General features: G+C 40.3%; 3 protein-coding genes across 3 annotated transcripts in view; 1 reads left to right on the top strand and 2 right to left on the bottom strand.

The window, feature by feature from the left end:
• Positions 1–386: 386 nt before the first annotated feature.
• On the bottom strand, positions 387–1,641 carry LOC127559137 (histone H2A type 2-A). The gene has a single exon (XM_051992795.1). The coding sequence runs from the start codon at positions 1,549–1,551 to the stop codon at positions 1,159–1,161; it is 393 nt and encodes a 130-aa protein (XP_051848755.1). The 5' UTR covers positions 1,552–1,641; the 3' UTR covers positions 387–1,158.
• Positions 1,642–1,677: 36 nt separating this feature from the next.
• Positions 1,678–5,411, top strand: LOC127559142 (histone H2B type 2-E). The gene is made up of 2 exons (XM_051992799.1): positions 1,678–2,308; positions 3,110–5,411. The coding sequence occupies exons 1-2, from the start codon at positions 1,932–1,934 to the stop codon at positions 3,111–3,113; spliced, it is 381 nt and encodes a 126-aa protein (XP_051848759.1). The 5' UTR covers positions 1,678–1,931; the 3' UTR covers positions 3,114–5,411.
• Positions 4,906–18,452, bottom strand: part of LOC127559136 (histone H2B type 2-E-like) — a 42,262-nt gene continuing 28,715 nt past the window's right edge. Inside the window, exon 3 of the mRNA XM_051992794.1 lies at positions 4,906–5,263. The gene's annotated coding sequence lies outside the window, so the exon portion shown is untranslated. The remainder of the gene's footprint in view (positions 5,264–18,452) is intronic.

Below are 18,452 nucleotides of genomic sequence, written 5' to 3'. Positions count from 1 at the left end.
AAACTCCATCCCACAGCTTTTTAGTTGTGCAGTCCCTTTCCCGCTAACTCTGGGTCCCCTTGCCTTCCCTCCCCCGACTCCCCGACTCCCCGACTCCCCGACTCCCCGACTCCCCGACTCCCCGACTCCCCGACTCCCCCCCCCCCCCCCCCCGCTTTCCTCTTCGCCCTCTCCCTCTGTTCGGCGGGAAAAGAACACCTCAAACGTTCGGGGCGCTGACGTGTGTCCGTGCCCGATCGAGTCCCCCAACTTTCCACTAGTTTGCTGAATTTTTGCGCGGCCGGCCACCCACTTGACCCTCCCGCGCTTCTCCAGGGTACGCCCTTGGCTTTTCAGGGCACCCACCCAACGCCCGCTCAAAAAACACCGGCCGGCACTTCCGGGAGGACGAGAACCAGGAACTTCGGTTTTATTTCCACCTTCTCCCTCCCGTTACAACAGTAGTCCTAAAGGTGCGGGATACTACTACCGGCAGCCAGAAACTCTTCCGCCACCACCATCCTTAGTCCCGTCTCTTCCTCCCTCCACGGTGTCACCACCACCACCACCACCCCGTTCCCCCCTCTCAGGGTTCCTTTGCGTATGGGGCTTAGGACTGCGAACGAAAAGCCCGCCTAAGCGGCGGATTGGCTGGGAGCTTCGCTCCCGAGTTATCCCAGGGAAAGTTTGGGATACGGGCACTTTAGTGATTTCCGACGCCCTGGGGTCATCGCCCCGCGGACGGCAGTCGGACACGCCGGTCGTTTCTGACAAGTACAGTACGTCGAGGCGCTGGACAAAACTTGGTCGCCTTTCGTTCCGGGATAAAGTGGCACTGGACGTTGACACCAACAGCTTTCGGGCCGGGGGGGAGGGGGGGAAAGAGTAGCCAACGGGGCGAGGCGAGAGCGAGACCGGGGTGCTGACCCGACTTCGCTAAGGGAAGCGGGGACTTGTCGCCTCCGCTCGGGTTTATCGAGTGGGCTGGCTCCGGTTCGTGCCGGGACTGGGGGGACGCATTTAGGGTTAGGGTACGTACGCGGCATGTCACGCCGCCACCGGGATCGGGAACGCAACTGGAAGTTCGGCAACAGCCCCTTTTCTCTGACGGGGTGGGTGGCTCTGAAAAGAGCCGTTGGTTTCGGGAGTGAGCCTTTCGGCCCCGGGAGCCGAGTCGGCTTACTTGCCCTTGGCCTTGTGGTGGCTCTCGGTTTTCTTGGGCAACAGGACGGCCTGGATGTTGGGCAGCACGCCGCCCTGGGCGATGGTCACCTTGCCCAGCAGCTTGTTGAGCTCCTCGTCGTTGCGGATGGCCAACTGGAGGTGGCGGGGGATGATGCGAGTCTTCTTGTTGTCCCTGGCGGCGTTGCCAGCCAGCTCCAGGATTTCGGCCGTCAGGTACTCCAGCACCGCCGCCATGTAAACGGGGGCGCCGGCGCCGACCCGCTCGGCGTAGTTGCCCTTGCGCAGCAGGCGGTGCACACGGCCTACGGGAAACTGCAGACCGGCCCGGGAGGACCGAGACTTGGCCTTGGCGCGAGCCTTGCCACCCTGCTTTCCGCGGCCAGACATGACGAGTACGAGGACGGGTGCGAGTACGACACAGCTGAGTCAATCGCCAACTGGAAAAACTACACTGGTGCTTCGGCCCGCCGCGCCGGGGCCTTTTATAGCTTGCGCCGGGACTGCGCGCCGCAGCCTTCTGATTGGTCGGCGCGCTGTCTTTGTCCGAACGGCCACTAGGGAGGCTCGCCTCGGATTCCGTTATTTACATGGCCGGCCTCTCCGCCTATGACGACACTCCTGAGAAGCCGCCAATCGGAGCCTAGCCTTGCCCGAGCCTTCATTTGCATGTGAGCACTATAAGTAGCGGGGGCCGGCTCGGCGGTCTTCGTTGTTCGTTTCTCGCAGTCGTTGCTTCTCTGCCTTTCGCCTCTTTTCTTCCTCTCGATATGCCCGAGCCGGCCAAGTCCGCCCCTGCCCCCAAGAAGGGCTCCAAGAAAGCCGTGACCAAGGCTCAGAAGAAAGACGGAAAGAAGCGCAAGCGCAGCCGCAAGGAGAGCTACTCCATCTACGTCTACAAGGTGCTGAAGCAGGTCCACCCCGACACCGGCATCTCCTCCAAGGCCATGGGCATCATGAACTCCTTCGTCAACGACATCTTCGAGCGCATCGCCGGCGAGGCTTCCCGCCTGGCGCACTACAACAAGCGCTCCACCATCACTTCCCGGGAGATCCAGACGGCCGTGCGCCTGCTGCTGCCCGGGGAGCTGGCCAAGCACGCCGTGTCGGAGGGCACCAAGGCCGTCACCAAGTACACCAGCTCCAAGTAAGCGGGTCTGCCTCCGGAGTCGCTCGCGCCGCCCCCCCGCCCCGAAACAAAGGCTCTTTTCAGAGCCACCCACCTTCTCTCAAAGGAGCTGTCTCGCGCCAAAAAGTCCTTTAAAACTTACGCACTCGTCCCCACGCGCTCGCGCTCGCCTTCTACGCTTACCCTCCCCAGTCGCCTTCTCCCCGAGACCCACACGCCCAGCCCTCCCCCGGAAAGTCGCGGCACCCAAGCATTTTAAAACGGAAAAGAGAAAAGTGACAAAAACGAAAACACTTTCGCTTGCCCTCCTTTAAAACTTTTCCCTGGACCTTTGCCTGGCGACTCTGGCTCCCCTTTGCTTACGCCCCACGCTCCACCCCTAACCCCGGCAGGCTCGGCGCGCATGCTCCTTAACAAATCCCTTAGGGTTACGAAACCTCCCCGGGGCAGATTCAACTCTGCCTTTTCCGTTATGGAAAAAACCTATTTCGCAATCCCAGTGCCCCGCCCCTCTACTCTCCCAGTTCTAGAATAAACAACTCTTCCTTCCCTTTAAACTCCTATTTTTAACACTGTCATTTTTAGTGTAGAACTCCAAACACGATGGTTTACGAATGTGTTTCATAAAGTTTTTAAAATTTGTTTGCCAAAGATAGTTGAAAAGCAAGTTTTAGAATTGATTTGTAGAACTTGGAGGTAAACAATAATGTGTTTGGAGGATTTTGGAGTGATGGGATAGTGGTTTGAGTGAAGAAAGGGGAGGGAAAGATGAAATTCCTCTACCTAACATGCACCTCTTTTTTCCTTTTCTTAAATTAGATGATCTATGCTGAAAGAGAGAAGAGGAAGTTTGAAGCCAGATAATGTTTGGAATAACTTCTACAGAGCGTGTAATAGAAGACCAGTCAGGAAGAATAAAAAGTATTGCCTGCACCATTTTTGTCTAGTAGGGACTAGACTGCCTCAATTTGTAGTGAATCCATTTGGCAATTTTTTCATGCCTTCCTCAGTGTTTCAAAGCAGTTGAGGAACGTTTGGAGCCAGATAGGGGTGGGGGGAGTTAAGAATTGAGGTTAAATTAGAGTACAAAGTATTCTCTGTATTACAATGGTGAGAATACAAGGTAACAAGAGATTCACTGGTATCTCCAACTACTCAAGTTTAATATAAAGACTGAAGGAAATGATAGAGGATTGGAAGAATAGCTTTGAAGAAAATATGATAAAGCAAAACCAGTTGAAATTCTTTGAATAATACCGTGAAATATAGAGAAACCAATGATTCCTATGAGACAGCAAGACTAGAACAAAATAAAAAGATCAAAAAAGTAAAAGAGAATTTAAGCTCTCTTATGTCAAAAAAGAAATGACCTGGTGAAGAGTTCGAGGGGAAAGTATTTCGAGTCATTTGATCCCCTCAAAGTCATAATAAAAAAAAAGAAAAACTAAACCCATCCACTATATTGCAAGAAATTATAAATGAAATTTGACCAACTTTATTAAAATCAGAAGATATAGACGAATCAACCTATTATTTCCTGAAAGGAACCCCGAAACAAAGTCCCAGCAATCTTTCAAAGCCAAAATCTAAAGCATCAACATCAAGGGGGAAAAAAAACTGCTGAAACCATCTAGAAATAAGCAGTACAAGTACTAAGTAATTACAGTCAGCATCCTACAGGGTTGCCAGCTTCTAATAAAAATGAGAGATCTTGAAATACATTATTCCACAAGACGAGATAATTCTTACACAAAAACTTACTCCGCAAAACTGAGTATTCTATGCTGCAAGGGGAGAAATGGATCTTAATTTGTCAAGCAACTCTGATGAAGAGGTCCACAAGAATAAAGGAAAACCAGGAAAGGTGAAGTTTAATTGAGCAATATTGAAGGGAGTATAAAAGTTATGTAGTGCTAATATTTGGAGAGACAGAAGGTGGGGGGTGGGGTGTCCTTTCAAAACTTTAATATCTTCTTAAGAAAAACAGAGGTCCCAGGATTGAATTAGTTCTGCTGTGAATGTCTGAAGAGGAAAGAGTTATGGTTACAACAAAATTATTGGTCTAGTTATAGGAGGTAGAAAGACTGAGGTGGGTTAGAAATTGCTCTCATACTTGGGGTATGTGCAAGAATATCAAACATGGAGGATGGGGTGGGGAATTAGGGATTTATGAACATTCTTATCTGAAATGGACAAAGGATGATTGAACACACATGAATTTGGTGTAGAAATACATCAAAGCCAACATACAAATGAGAAGTGGGGAAGGCTAAAAACATATGTAGATATATTGGGAAGGATAGTCACAAGTATAATCAACTTCCTGAGCCTAGTGGAGAGATTAAAAGGGGAGGTCAAAAGAATAAGAATTATTGGAGTACTATTCTTAGATTTCTTAGAAAATTTGGGAATCAATTGTATAATGTTCATTGAATGGAATGTTTTGATGTAAGAAATGAGAATTTAGATATGATAGATGGTAGACACCGTTATATGGAATGAAAAAACCCAATTTTATATAAAATCATCTTTTTGAATGGGGGGAGGGAAGAAAAGAGAAATTGTCTTGAAATATGAGTAAAGGGGAGAGAATTTAAGACTTCAGAATTCCTGGAAATCGCTAAATCAAAATTTATTTTTAAAATTGTTCTATTTTTTTAATTAATATGCATTTTTCTGTTCTTTCCATATCCATCATCACTTTTAAAAGAAAAGAGAACAATACCCTTAACAAACACGTCCTACATTGGTTATGGCCCAAAACTTATGTATCATTTTGCATCTTGAGTCCCATCAACTGTATCAGGAGCTGGGGAACATGTTTCATCGCTCATCCTCTGGAAGCATGTTTGGCTTTGATTGTAGTTCGTTAAGTTTTCAAAGCTATTTGTCTTCCATTATTGTTGTTATGTAAACTCTTCTGTTTTTGTTCACTCTGCATCACTTCATATAGGTGTTCCCAGGTTTCATTTCCTACATATGGCATAATAGTATTTTAGTATTACATATTACATACTTTTATCGTATCATAATTTGTTTAGTAGTTCTTCAGCTGATATGTACCTCTTTCATTTCTGGTCTTTACAAAAATAAAAACTGCTGCTATAAATATCTTAGGAAATATGGTTCCTACTCCTCATTCTTTCATCTCTTTGGGGAATAGGCCTTGTATTGACATTGCTGGGTCATAGTCTTTCAAAGTCACTTTTCAAATAGCTTTCCTCAATACTTGGGCTAATTCACAAAGTTATTCATAGACAACACATTAAAGTGTTTTTCTTTGTAGCTCTTCAAACATTTATCATTTTCTTTTCCCATCAACTTTACCAAATTCTTTGATAAAACAAGGGCTTTGTTTTTGGGGAGACTTATAAAACAAACAACCAACTTCATTTAAAACAAAGATCAAATTATATTAAAAAATATAAATTCAAATAAAATTTATTACATTATAAAACTAAGAACTATCATTATATATGAGATAAAGTAGAATCTTTTTCAGTAAATTCAGGTATGAAAAAAGGTTTCTGTTTATTGTCAACATTTCTATTTAACAGTCACCACGTACTAGAAATTCTGGCTTTACTTATAAGAAAAAGAACCTGAGAAACTAACCATAGGTAACAAAATCAATACCTTTTGCAGATTATCTAATGGTGTACTTAAAAATAATTTAGCCAATAAATTCAGCTTCAAGGTTATAAAAAGACCCACACAAATCTTTCTCCATATTACCAGTACAATTGCAGAATGCAATGGAAAAGGGACATTTTCATTAAAGATATCTACAGAACGATAAAACACTTGCAAATGAAAAGAAAATTCTGAGAAAATCTTTATGGAGGGGGAAAAATATTGAACCTAAAGAGAAATAATGAAAAGAAATGGGAATGAAAGGAAATTCAAAATGCCAATTCTCAAACAATAGTACATAGCGGTGATGTGCACTTATTCTCTTGTCAGGAAGAAGCCCAACCAGCTATTATCAGGCATAACCAAGTCTCATACTCTCATTTGTATAAAATGATTATGGGGGATGGAATTCTTTATCAACCTCTACTGTCGATACCTCAAACCTCTGGGCATCTTTAAACAATTTGAGATATTGATGAGCATATCTTTTAGGTAGGTCTGAGAACTGATCTGCCAGTTATTCCATCTGACTCCTTCCTCTGGAGCTACTAAACTCGTCCCTGGTCTTGAGTAACCCTCAAGGCTGTATTTCTCCTATAAAAGATGTGACTATGATGAAGAGCTTGCCTAAGTCCTTTTCAGGACTGAGCCCATTATGCCCACTGAGGTACTCTTTCCCCTTTCCTTTACTAAAGTACTAGGTAAACCTTTAATGGCATTTTTACTTCTTACTCTAGATAAACTCTGGCTAATCTGCTAAACTCCTCTATGAATCTAACCGGACAGTCAATTATAGACTCCCACCTTATGGCATATATTGCTGGATTCTTCCAAACTTCCAAATTCCTTTTCTTGGTCCTTTCCTCAGTAACTCTATTGTTCTCTCCTATCTATTTCATAGTTGCTCTCCTGGTGCCTATTTTACCTCTGGGACCTCATCTCCTAAATAAACCTACCTTTTGGTGAAGAGAATGGCCATTGTGAATTTGTCACATGTTTATTTCAATCTAGGAATTGCTTCCTGACCTCATCAGCAGTAATTATGGAAGCAATATAAATTGTAATGTTCTCTCTAAAATTAATGTTTTCTGTTGAGATTTTCTTGGGGTTTCTGGTAGCAGCCTTTGTTTCAGTTCAGTAATCACAAGTGCACCCACAAGTGCACAGTTCACCACAAGTGCAGCCAGGTGTTAAAGTCCAAATCCTTTATGGTCTCCTACAAAGTCCTTTCTCCTTCACTTGGGCTTCGACTAGTTTTCTGGAGGCCTTTCAGAAGCTTGGTTTCAGCTCCAGTCTTCAGCTTCTAGCCTTCTGTTCCCTTGTCTCTGAATCTCTGAATCTCCCTGGCTGAGGCTTCTAGTTTATATGCTCCACATTGAGTACAAACAAATCATCATATTACTAGGAAACCATTGTTTGTTGTTGGATTAAATCAATGCTAAACTAAATTTAACCATTGTCTCCCTCACTTCTACTTAGTACCTTGTTTCAAGTTCTGGCCCATAACATTTCCCTGTAGGATTAAATCAATCATACTGAACCATGATAAATTAGATAACTATTGTCTCTATCAATTCCACTGACTTAGTACTTTGTAAGAATCTTTTGTTTCAAGTTCAGAGTTCTGGCCCATAACAATAGAACTGGTTAAAAATAACAGAATCAATTCATAGAACACATTGGATTCACAATGCACAGGAAAAAAGGCATCTAGTTTCCCAGTATTGGAAAATACAAAGATTCCAGCTATTGAGATAAGGACTCATTATTTGACCAAAACAAGTGGGAAAGTTGGAAAGGAATATGGAAAAAAAATATTTAAAACCTCATTGTTCATACTTAGACGCTTCAAATGTTTCTTCGACCTAGATAAAAGAGGTCATATCATAAATGGATTAGGAAAACATGGGAAAAAATTGCCTGTCAGATCTATGAATAGAAGAAAAGTTCATGACTCAACATGAGATAAAATAGATCACAAAAAAACAAAATATGGACAATTGAGTACAACAAAATTAAAGGTGTTTACACAAATTAAATCAAGCTAAGATTAAAGAAACAAATGTAAAATCTTTGCAAATTTCTCTGAAATCTCATTTCCAAGATATATGAAGAAATGATTAAAACTTTTAAGAATACTATTTTCCAGTTAAATAATGAAGAATTTGAAAGGCTGTTCTCAAAGGAAGAAACTCAGACTATCTATATGAAAATATGCTCCAAATTACTAGAGAAATGTAAATTAAAATAATTCTCAGATTCTGCCTCACTCTCTCCCGAGTTGAAAAGATAAAAAGGGAAATGATTAATGTTGGAGGAACTATGAAAAAATAGACCCATGAAAGAGTACAATCTTTTTCCATTCCAAAGAGTACAATTTGGAATTATACACAGAAATTTATTAAATAGGATTTGCCCTTTTGATAGAGATATGCCACGGCTAAGCCTATACCACAGAGATCATGGAAAGAAATACAGGTTCTTCATACATCAAAAAATATTAATATATCTTTGTGTAGTGGTGAAAAGCCTGAGAACTAAGTGCATGACCATCAATTGAGGAAAAGCTAATTAAGTTATGTTATACCAATTGATGAAATGCTATTGGGAAATGAGAAATGAAGTAATAATTTCAAAAAGACATGATTTTATGAACTGATGAAGAGTAAACAGAATCAGAACAATTTACAACTAATATTATAAAAATGAACAATTCTGAAGGCTTTTAAAAACGGATGAGTTGAAGCTGAATAATTTCTACAATAAAAATAACATTTTAAAATGCAGCAAAGTTCAAATTCAATCAGGTTCTACTGAACCAGAAAGCCTAGGAGTATAGGGTTAGAACCAGGATCTGTGATTTCATCAAGACAGGAAATTGGTAGTAGCAGTTATTAAATTTTCAATATAAGCATCTATATTTCAAAAATTAGCAAAAGCTAAAAATCAGAGTTCACAGTATTGGTTTAATTGACTTAAAACTGTGCACAAACATTAATAATGCAGGTTAACCTGAATACCATGCATCGTTATTTTTTCTAGAAAGCTTCTTGTTAAACATTTATTAACATATTCCTAGAACTCTCAGATGAGGAAATTCCTATCAATGCAGTTTAACTAAAATGTTAGAGAGCTCAGGGAGTATCTGTGTTAAATGACTTGCCCAGGGTTATACCATCAGTATGTATCAGAGGTGGGATTTGAATCCAAATTTTTGGAGTTTTTAGGGTACCTCTCTAGTGACTACACCCTGCTGGATTTATAGAAATAGAAGCCTTATTAACAATTATAAACACTGTCCAAGGCCCAACCAAGCCAAAACTAAAATTAGCAGTTAGCAGATCAGTAATTAATTTTATGACTTTTTTCTACTTCTATATTAAGGGAACAAGTGTGCTAAGAATCAACATAGGACAATAGAATGTTGGCTCTCTAGTCAAAGGTATGGAGTTTAAATCCTGCTTCTGACATTAGCTGTGTGACCTTGAAGCAGCCACAAAACCCCTTGGAGGGCCCTCTTTTTCCTCATTTTACAAGGAGATTGGACTAGCTAACCTCATATGCTAGAGGTCTGTGAATCAGTTGTAGATCATCAACAAAATTTCATTTGGCATTGAGTAAATATTCTTACTATAAAGTCAGTTCAGTTGTCCAGCAAGTTATACGAGTCCTCTCTTGTTTCCAGACAGTCTCACTGTAAGTGGAGTCAAATGACACAAAGAGAGCAAAGTTAAGTGGAAGGATAGTTCACAGGCTGGAGTAGTTGTATCTTTGAGTCATCTAAAGCCTCAAAACACCCAAATCCATCCTTTCCTGGATTATGTGGTTATTCCACTTTGCAATATGGAGGAGGTGGGTAACAGATAGATCACTAGGGAGGGTCAGTATTCTTGTATTCAGAGATTTCCTCGAGAAGATGGACACAGGTGGATGGTAGAAAATGACTAAAGACAATGGTTCAGGATTAAGAAATGAAAGAGTCCAAAGCCTAACAAATTATAAGCTTCATAGATGTATCTTGTGAATTCTCTCTTTAAGATAAGAATATGAATGAATTGAGATATAGGAATACAGTATAATTTTATTGGAAGAAATAGGAAGAATTCAGAGAAAAACAGGGAAGTGAACTGACCAAGGTAAAATGAGCAAAAGCAGGAAAATCATATAAAGTAAAAAGAAATGCAGTGTCATGGAATGAAAAAGAAGCTGGATGTAGAATCAGAAGACCCATCTTCTGATTCTAATCCTGCCCACAAAGGTCCACCTGGTGTATTTGAGTGTTGGCCTTGATGTCAAGAACTACTAAGTTAAAATCCAACTTCAGACACTATGTGACCTTGGACAAGTTACCTAAACTCTTCCTCAGTTTCCTCATCTATAAAATGTGAGGATCAAATGAGATAGATATAACACTTATAAATGCTCTGTCTAGTGCTTGGCACTATAAAAACATACATAGTTTTATTATTAAAAACAAATAACTAATTACAATGGCTACTAATGATTCAATGAATAACCATAATAATGAAATGCCTAAGGATAAAGAGTGTGGAATGAGACATTATTTTCTTGTATTCTGTTAATGAGGATATTTGTTTTGCTTGACTGAATATTTGTTATAACTTATTCTTCTTTTCCTTTTCCCGTCATTCGGGTAGGAAGGAAAGAAAATTTCTCTTAATTGTTATTAATTAGGAGATGGGGGAGATGCTCCAAATATGAAATGTTGCAAGTACTTTCAGATAAGGTCATGCATTATATTACTAACTTTGTTCAATTGTTTTATTTTGTTGCAAGAAACTTCTCATAGAATGGAAGCAATCTGTGTATCTTTAGAAATACAAAAACAAAGCATAGCAATAAAAAGAAAAAATGGATATGACTTTACCATTAAAAAAACTGCATCATTACCATCTTCTTATGTAATGCCAGAGAAACTGAGGCAGGAGAGAGATTAGAACTGGGACCATGGAATCCATGTTGGTCCCAGGGCTGGGGGAGACTGTCATCTCAAAGAATCCAGAGGACAGAATCCAGCATATAGCCACCAGCCTCCAGCAATGAATAGGGGAACCCCAACTTCTTAAATACCTTTTTTCTAAACAAAAAAGGAAGGGGTAAGAAGCGAGTGAAAACTTCTGTCAGGATAGGGTGTAATGATTGCGTATTTAAAATCAGCCGGAGTCAGGAATTCAGGTTAAGGGGAAAATCTTCAATATTTATTGAAGTGAAGAGGTGAATAAAGATTGTAATAGCAATATGGGCAAGAAAGATTGCTATAGCAATATGGGCAGCTGCGACAGGAAGCCAGCTAACAGAGAGCTACCTGAGCTACACAAACCGTGGCAATAACAATGCCAAAAGTCTCTCCTTCCCCTTCCTTTTCCACTCCCCTGCTTCCACCCACCAAAATCGTCATTTCCTATACAACACATCAGGGCTTGCACAAAGAGTGGGCGGGGCCATTCTTTCTCCAAGCTTATATATTAATAGATTATGGTCCAATTACTATTTAGCCTCATGTGCTTGGGACCTCAGTGCATCAAGTCAAGCCTCAGCCCATTACAATAGGGGAGGCCATAAATCCTAAAAACCCAGAGACAAGATGTCTGAATACACAGAAATAAAGATATCAGTGAGGTATCTTGGAATATTTTAGAAGAATATTGTAAATTCTTGAGGACAGAAAAGAATTAGGAGGTCTATTCTCTTGTTTGTCTTGCTAATTTATAACCTTAGAGCAAATGGTCCTCAGTCTTAATGGCCCAGAGCCGGGTTTACAACTTAGGGGATTGAGACAGAACAGTTAAGGAAATTGAGACAAGGGAAAATAGTACAGGGAAACTGAGTCAGGACAGTTAAAGAGAACTGTGGCATAACACTTAGCTGCTGTATCCTAAGAACAATGGTACCTTACTCTTTGACCTTCAGCTGAAACTTCCTATAAGTGTTGTCTCGTTTATTAGAATATGAACTTCTTGAGAACAGAGATGGTTGTTTCTTCAGGTCTTTCTGATAGTAAAGCACTTGCACCTTTACTCATTGGAGTTCACAAGTATGAGAGATTCACAAAGTAAACTTTGTAACTTTGTGAATTCATACCTCCCTTGAAGCTCTTAGGGCCAGAGAGCACTCTGGGAAGAAACCCATAATTTATCTCTCTCTCTCTCTCGTATCCCACAATTCCTCTCTCATATATATAAGATACAGACAGAGCCTCTCAGGCAGAATTCAGCCAAATTACATGAAGAGAAGAGCATCAAGTCAGAAGAAGCCATGAGTCAGAGCTGAGCTGAAGATTGAGAAAGGCTCTCTCAGAGGCACAACCAGATTCAACTTGGAACAGGAAGAAAGCAGAGGCAGAAGCAAAGGACAAAGAGGCAAGAGCTCTTGGAACCAAGCAGAGAGACAGGCCTCTAAGAATCTAGCTATCCAGGCCCAAGGAAAGAGACAAGACTTGGAAGGAGAAATAAACATTTGTATTTTTACCAGCTGGCTGAATTTGGGGTAATTATTCATCTGAACTGATACTAAGGCTGCCTCCAGAAAACCTCCCTGAGAAACCTGCACTTTCTCCCAGAGAGAACCATTATATTATTTTAAAGAAGAACAAGAACACCGCAGTCCTGGAATTTTTTTTTTTTTTCAATTACGAATTTATGGCTTGTTCCACTTCTTTTTCTGATAGAGTTTCTTAGTCTATTTATTCCTTCATTGATATGGGTATTGTAATTTTTTTAGATATTCATTTTTCCTTCAAGTTGTCATTTGCTTGTTTTTTTCATTTTTAAAATAAAAAAAATTCACTAAGTGCTTTACTATCAGAAAGACAAATTATGGCACATAATTGCAGGTGAACTTTCTATTGCATCATCCCAATTCACAAATAGCCTGTCATTTTTGGACAGCTCTTATTGTTAGGAAATCTATCCTTCTATACTGTGATGATTCTTTTTCTTCTTTAAAATATAATGAGAAGGTTCACTCTGGGGGACAGCAGATTTCTCGGGGAGGTTTTCTGGAGGAAGCCTTAGTATCAGTTCAGATCAATAATTACCCCAAATGCAGCCAGCTGGTAAAAATACAAATGTTTATTTCTCCTTCCAAGTCTTGTCTCTTTCCTTGGGCCCGGATAGCTAGATTCTTAGAGGCCTATCTCTCTGCTTGGTTCCAAGAGCTCCCTCTGAATGTCTCCAAATCCAAAGGTTTTGTCCTTCAGCCTCTGCCTCTGCTTTCTTCAGCCTCCAGCCAGCACAAAGACGGAATGAATCTCTTGTCTCCTTCACTTGGGGCTCAGCTAGCTTTCTGGCGAGTCTTTCAGACCAGTTGGTCTCAGTGGGGGAAGTGCAGGAGCCCAGCAACCACAGTGTTGTGAGATGAAGTTTAATCTGGTTGTGCCTCTGAGAGAGCCTTCTCAGTCTTCCACTGAACTCTCGACTTGTAGCTTCTTCCTCTGAGAACTCTCTTGACTGGCCCCTTTGAAGCTCTATTTATTCAAGAGAGAGGAATTGTGGGATGTGTGAGAGAGGGATTATGGGTTTCTCCCATAGTGCTCTCTGGCCCTAAGAGCTTCAAAGGAGGTGTGAATTCACAAAGTTACAAAGTTTACTTTGTGAATCTCCCATACTTGTGAACTCCAATGAGTAAAGGTGTGAACACAAGCATTGTATCATTTAGTGCTACTTAGTACCTTGTTTCAGGTTCTGGCCCAAAACATCATCTTGTAAGATCAGATCAATAATCTATCAACTTTAATGAGTTAGCAGTTTGTAAACATTCTGACACAGGACCAGAAAGACTTACATATAAATTCCATCAAATATTCAAAGAAGAATTGATTCCAATTCTAAAAAAAAATGTTTGCAATGGCAAAAAAGTACACTCTTCCACTATCTTTTTAAGATACAAATGTGATATTGCTCCCTAATGAACAGAAAGGCAAAAAGAGAAAGAAACTACAGAGCAACATTCCTACTGAACCCTGATATGTTAAAAAAAAAATTTAACAAGTTGTTTAAAACAGTATTTAGAAGTATATACTGTAACCAGGTAGTGATTCATTTTTAAATGAATTTTATGAAATTCAATATTTATTCATAAAACGAATTTAAATGAAGACTATTTTATAACAATAAACTGTAACTATAATAAACCACATTAGTAATATAAACAATAAAAACCACATAATTATGCCAATGGATGCTAAAAAAGTTTTTGATGGAACATTCATTTCTATTAAAAATGATAGAAACTAACTGTAATGCTGGAGAAACTGAGGCAAGATAGAGATTGGAGAGTTTTTAATATTTTATTTGGATTTCTGAGAAGGAGAGATTGTGCTGGGGGCATGTTGTTCTCAATGTGAGTTCTCAATGATGTATATATAGCTATAAGCTCCAGTAGCTAAACAAAGGCAGGGGAGAATTGGAGTCCAAACTCTGGTGAGCAGGAATCTCCAGGCAGTGACCATCAATCTGGTTCTGACAGATTGGGGGTAGGACCACAAATTCTTACTAATTGGGAGTTAAGGAGGTATTCGGCTAGACCCAGGAAGTCTGAAATTTAGTTATAAATAATGCCAATTAGGTATCTGAGATAGGACATCTAGAGTTTTATCTTCTGGAATGTCAGATCTCCACAGCCCTAATTATTTCAGTTCTAATGGGCAGAAAAGGAGGAACGAGGGAAACTGAGGCAGAACAATAAAAGGGAACTGTGACACAACAAAACTATGGGAATAAATGTACGTTCCTCAGTATAGAACATAGTGTTCAGTTTCATTTAAAAGTATTTTATGTAATGAAGAAAAGTTAGAATCTTTCCCAATAAAATCAGGAGTAAAACAAGGATGTAACTCCCAATATGATCACTACCATTAAAAGGCTTAAAATGCCAGCTATAAGAAAAAGAAATTGAGGGAATAAGAATAAGAAAAGAAGAGACATGACTATGTTTTTTTTTTTCAATTGAATGGTTTTATATAGAGAAAATCAGATTAAAATTAATTGAAATAATAACTAACAAAATTGTAGAATATAAGATGAATTAATGTAGATCTTCAGCATACCTGATGTGGCTTACGCTCTTCCCCAGTCAGGAAGAAGCCCAAATGGCTTCCCAGATTATGCTGTTTCTATAGAATGTGAAGTTAATAATATGAGTCTATTGCTAATTCATTCATTTTATCCTCAATCTAGCTAGTATCTTTAAAGATAGTTACAATCTTTGAGACAACTGTGATGGGAACTTAGCTTTCCCCAACTGTTTTATTATCATAAATTAAGACAGTCATAATGTAACCCCTATAGACCATAATTGCTAACAAAAAGGTTCGCTTTCTCAGACTATCTTGGTGCATTCCACCTGGTCTTTGCCTGGGAAACCCCTAAGGCCATATTTCCATATAAAATAACTTTTCTAAGTTCTTTTCAGGACTAAGCCCACTATGAGGTTACTCTCTCTTTCCCTCCTTATAGTGCCCATTGCCTCTATTGGTGACTTTTTCCTTATTCTGGCTAGCCCAGGTAACTAAAGGCTCTTGTAACTCTATTTCATATTTGCCACTCTTGGTCCTTATTTTGCCTCTCATTTTTATCTGTAACCTCTTCTCCTAAATAAACCTCCCTTTTGTCAAAGAGAATGACCATTGTGGTCATTGTGAATTTGTCATGTTTATTTCAAACTATGAACTCCCCAAATCCTATCTTACCTATATTTAACCAACAAAATCTAACAAGAAAGAGAAAGTTATTTAAAATAATGGAATTAGGCAGCTAGTTGGTTTAGTGGATAGAGCACCAATCCTGAAGTCCGGGTAGGACCTGAATTCAAATCTGATTTCAGATACTTAATACTTCCTAGCTGTGTGACCCTGGGCAAGTTATTTAACCCCAATTGCCTCAGCAAAAACAAACAAACAAACAAACAAACAAACAAACAAAAAAAGGAATTAATCATAGATTGCTTAATCTAAGGCTTTTTTTGTCCTTCAAAAATCATCTCTCAACCTTTCTAAAGTCCTTGGCACTAGATCTGCCATTCCAGAAGATAAGTACTAACTTCTCTCACTTACCTGTCTGATTACTCCTTCTCAATCTCCTTTGGGCTACTTTCCAGATCTGACTTAATAATTGTAGGTGTTCCTCCAAGGCTCTGCCTTGCACTCCTTTTTCTTCTCTCTATATTTCATTTGGTGATAACAACAGTTTCCATGAATTCAATAATAATTCTCAATTATTTTTGTATCGCTACACTCTGACCTCTAGTCTGACATCTCTAAATACTTTTGATGAGGTTCTAAATGGTGTTTTAGACCAAGAGAAACTGAAGAATTGACCCCTGAGGTAAGCATGCAGAAGTCTGATAGAGATCAGTTTAGCTCCCTGGTCCCCACCCTTTAGGGAGGTGATCCACTCCAAAATCCAACTTATGTCAAACTCCTGAAACCTTTCCTTCCCCCCCACTCCTCGCCTCCCCGACCCTAGAAATCCTAGTCATCTCCCTGAGGTTCAATTTTCCCTATAAAATCTAGTTATGGGCCAAGCCATGACTGTTACCCTCCTTTGAGTCAGCTTGCCACTGGCACTCTTTACTTGTGTCTTTTTCCTTACCTCTCCCCGCCCCTCCCCCCCACCCCCATACCTTGTGCTATCTCCCCTAACCCCACTCTGCTTCCCAACTCCACTCCTCCTCTTTAAATAAAACCATAACTCTTTTAGGGTACTAAGTCCCTTTTGGGATTTAGCCTGCCAGCTAAGGGCATACTCCAACTTCATAGGATACTTCATTTCTACAGGGTAATTGTGAGTTCTACGGAGGAACTTGTCTTGCATATGTTCTCCCACTCTATTTCTCATTTACCATTCCGGTGTCTATTATATCCCTTCATTTTGTCTATAATATGTTCCCTGAATAAATCTACCTTTTGCAAAGAGAATGGCTATTGTGAATTCTTCACATGACCAAACCCCAATTTTTGGTGCTGAACCCCACATCATGGTCACATCACCTTTTATACATCTTTAACTGGATGTCATGTAGACATCTTAAACTATACATAACCAAAACCATTTTATTTCCTTCCCAAATTCTCCTCTTTTCCAAATATCCCTCTTATTGCCAACATCTTAGTCATCCTCCAAACTACCTGTCTGGCAAACTATTATGCTCACCTCCTCACTCTTTTAAGTCCCCCTTCTCCCCCACCCCCATTTCCACCCAGTTACCAAGTCTTGTTGAGTCTACATTAGTTACATCTTTCCTTTATGTGCTCTCTTCTCCTATTCTGAATCCACCCTGCTACTAGTTCTCATCATTTCAAGCTTGCAGTAGCCTACTGGTTGGTCTCCCTTCCTCAAATCACAGTCCATATTTATCCGTCAAATTGATTTTCCTAAAGTTCTATTCCTTAAAAACATGTCATTGACAGGCAGCTGGATAGTGCAGATGGTAGAGTGCTGGGACAAGAGTCAGAAAGAGTTCAAATTTGTCCTCAGACCACTTGTTGTATGACCCTGAACAAGTCACTTAACATCTCTCTGCCTCAGTTTTATCAACTGCAAATTGGGAATCACAATAGCATCTAGCTGTTATAAAATCCAATTAGATGGTAAGTTCTTAACACAGTGCCTAGCCCAAAGTAAGTGCTTAAATAAATGTTTAGTTCATTCTATGACCCCCCCTACTGTGTATTCAATAAACGCCAGAACTGCTTATAAAGATCAAATATAAAACCATCTGTTTGGCTTTTAAAGTCCATTCTAACTTGGCTTCCTGCTCTACTTCTGCTCTTTTTATGCCTTCTTGACTCCAGACATTTTCATGGAGAATTCTCATTCTCTCAGAGAACTCTCTCTCCTTATTTCCACCTTCTGGCTTTCTTCAGTTTTCAGAGAAAATCCTATCTTCTGCAAGAAACTTTTCTGGGTACTCCTTAAATTTAGTCCCTTCCCTCTAAGTTTATTGCATATGAATGTGTGTGTTGTGTGTGTTGTTTATGTGCTGTCCCCTTCAGAACAATGACAATTCTTTGCCCTATTCTGAGGGCAGGGAGGGAGGAGAGAGAAGACCCAAAGTCCACCTACAAAACAAACAATAAACATTTATTAAGGAACTACTATGTGCCAGACACTCTGTTGAGAACTGAGAATACACATAAGAAAAAGTTCCTGCCTTCAAGGAGCTTACAATCTAATGGGAGAAGACATGCTATGGAAGAAAGCTAAAGTGGGGGAAGAAGCCAGAGGGAGCTGGTAAGGGGCATGATAATGGTGGAGTCTAAATCAAACAAAACAGCTGGTAAGAAATGAAGAGCTGGCTGCAATTCTGAGCCTTCTTTTAAGAGAGGCTTGGGGTGGGGAAGTTTTTTGTTCTACCCTTTAACCTTACGCTAAGAGGGACAGAGGCAACCAAAGACATTGTAGTCCTGTAAGTACCAAAGTTGAAGTAATTTCTATGATGGTGTTTCCTGGTAATACATTTATGGTGGGAGAGAAGTTACGTTGTGCCACAGTTCCCTTTTATTGTCCTG

This window comes from Antechinus flavipes, chromosome 4 (assembly GCF_016432865.1).
Source record: "Antechinus flavipes isolate AdamAnt ecotype Samford, QLD, Australia chromosome 4, AdamAnt_v2, whole genome shotgun sequence".
In the NCBI taxonomy this organism is placed as follows: Eukaryota; Metazoa; Chordata; class Mammalia; order Dasyuromorphia; family Dasyuridae; genus Antechinus; species Antechinus flavipes.
This window is presented reverse-complemented; position numbering and strand designations above follow the sequence as displayed.

Bases quoted from the DNA above. Each gene is read 5' to 3' on its own strand.
- LOC127559137 (XM_051992795.1), bottom strand. From the start codon at position 1,551: ATGTCTGGCCGCGGAAAGCAGGGTGGCAAGGCTCGCGCCAAGGCCAAG.
- LOC127559142 (XM_051992799.1), top strand. From the start codon at position 1,932: ATGCCCGAGCCGGCCAAGTCCGCCCCTGCCCCCAAGAAGGGCTCCAAG.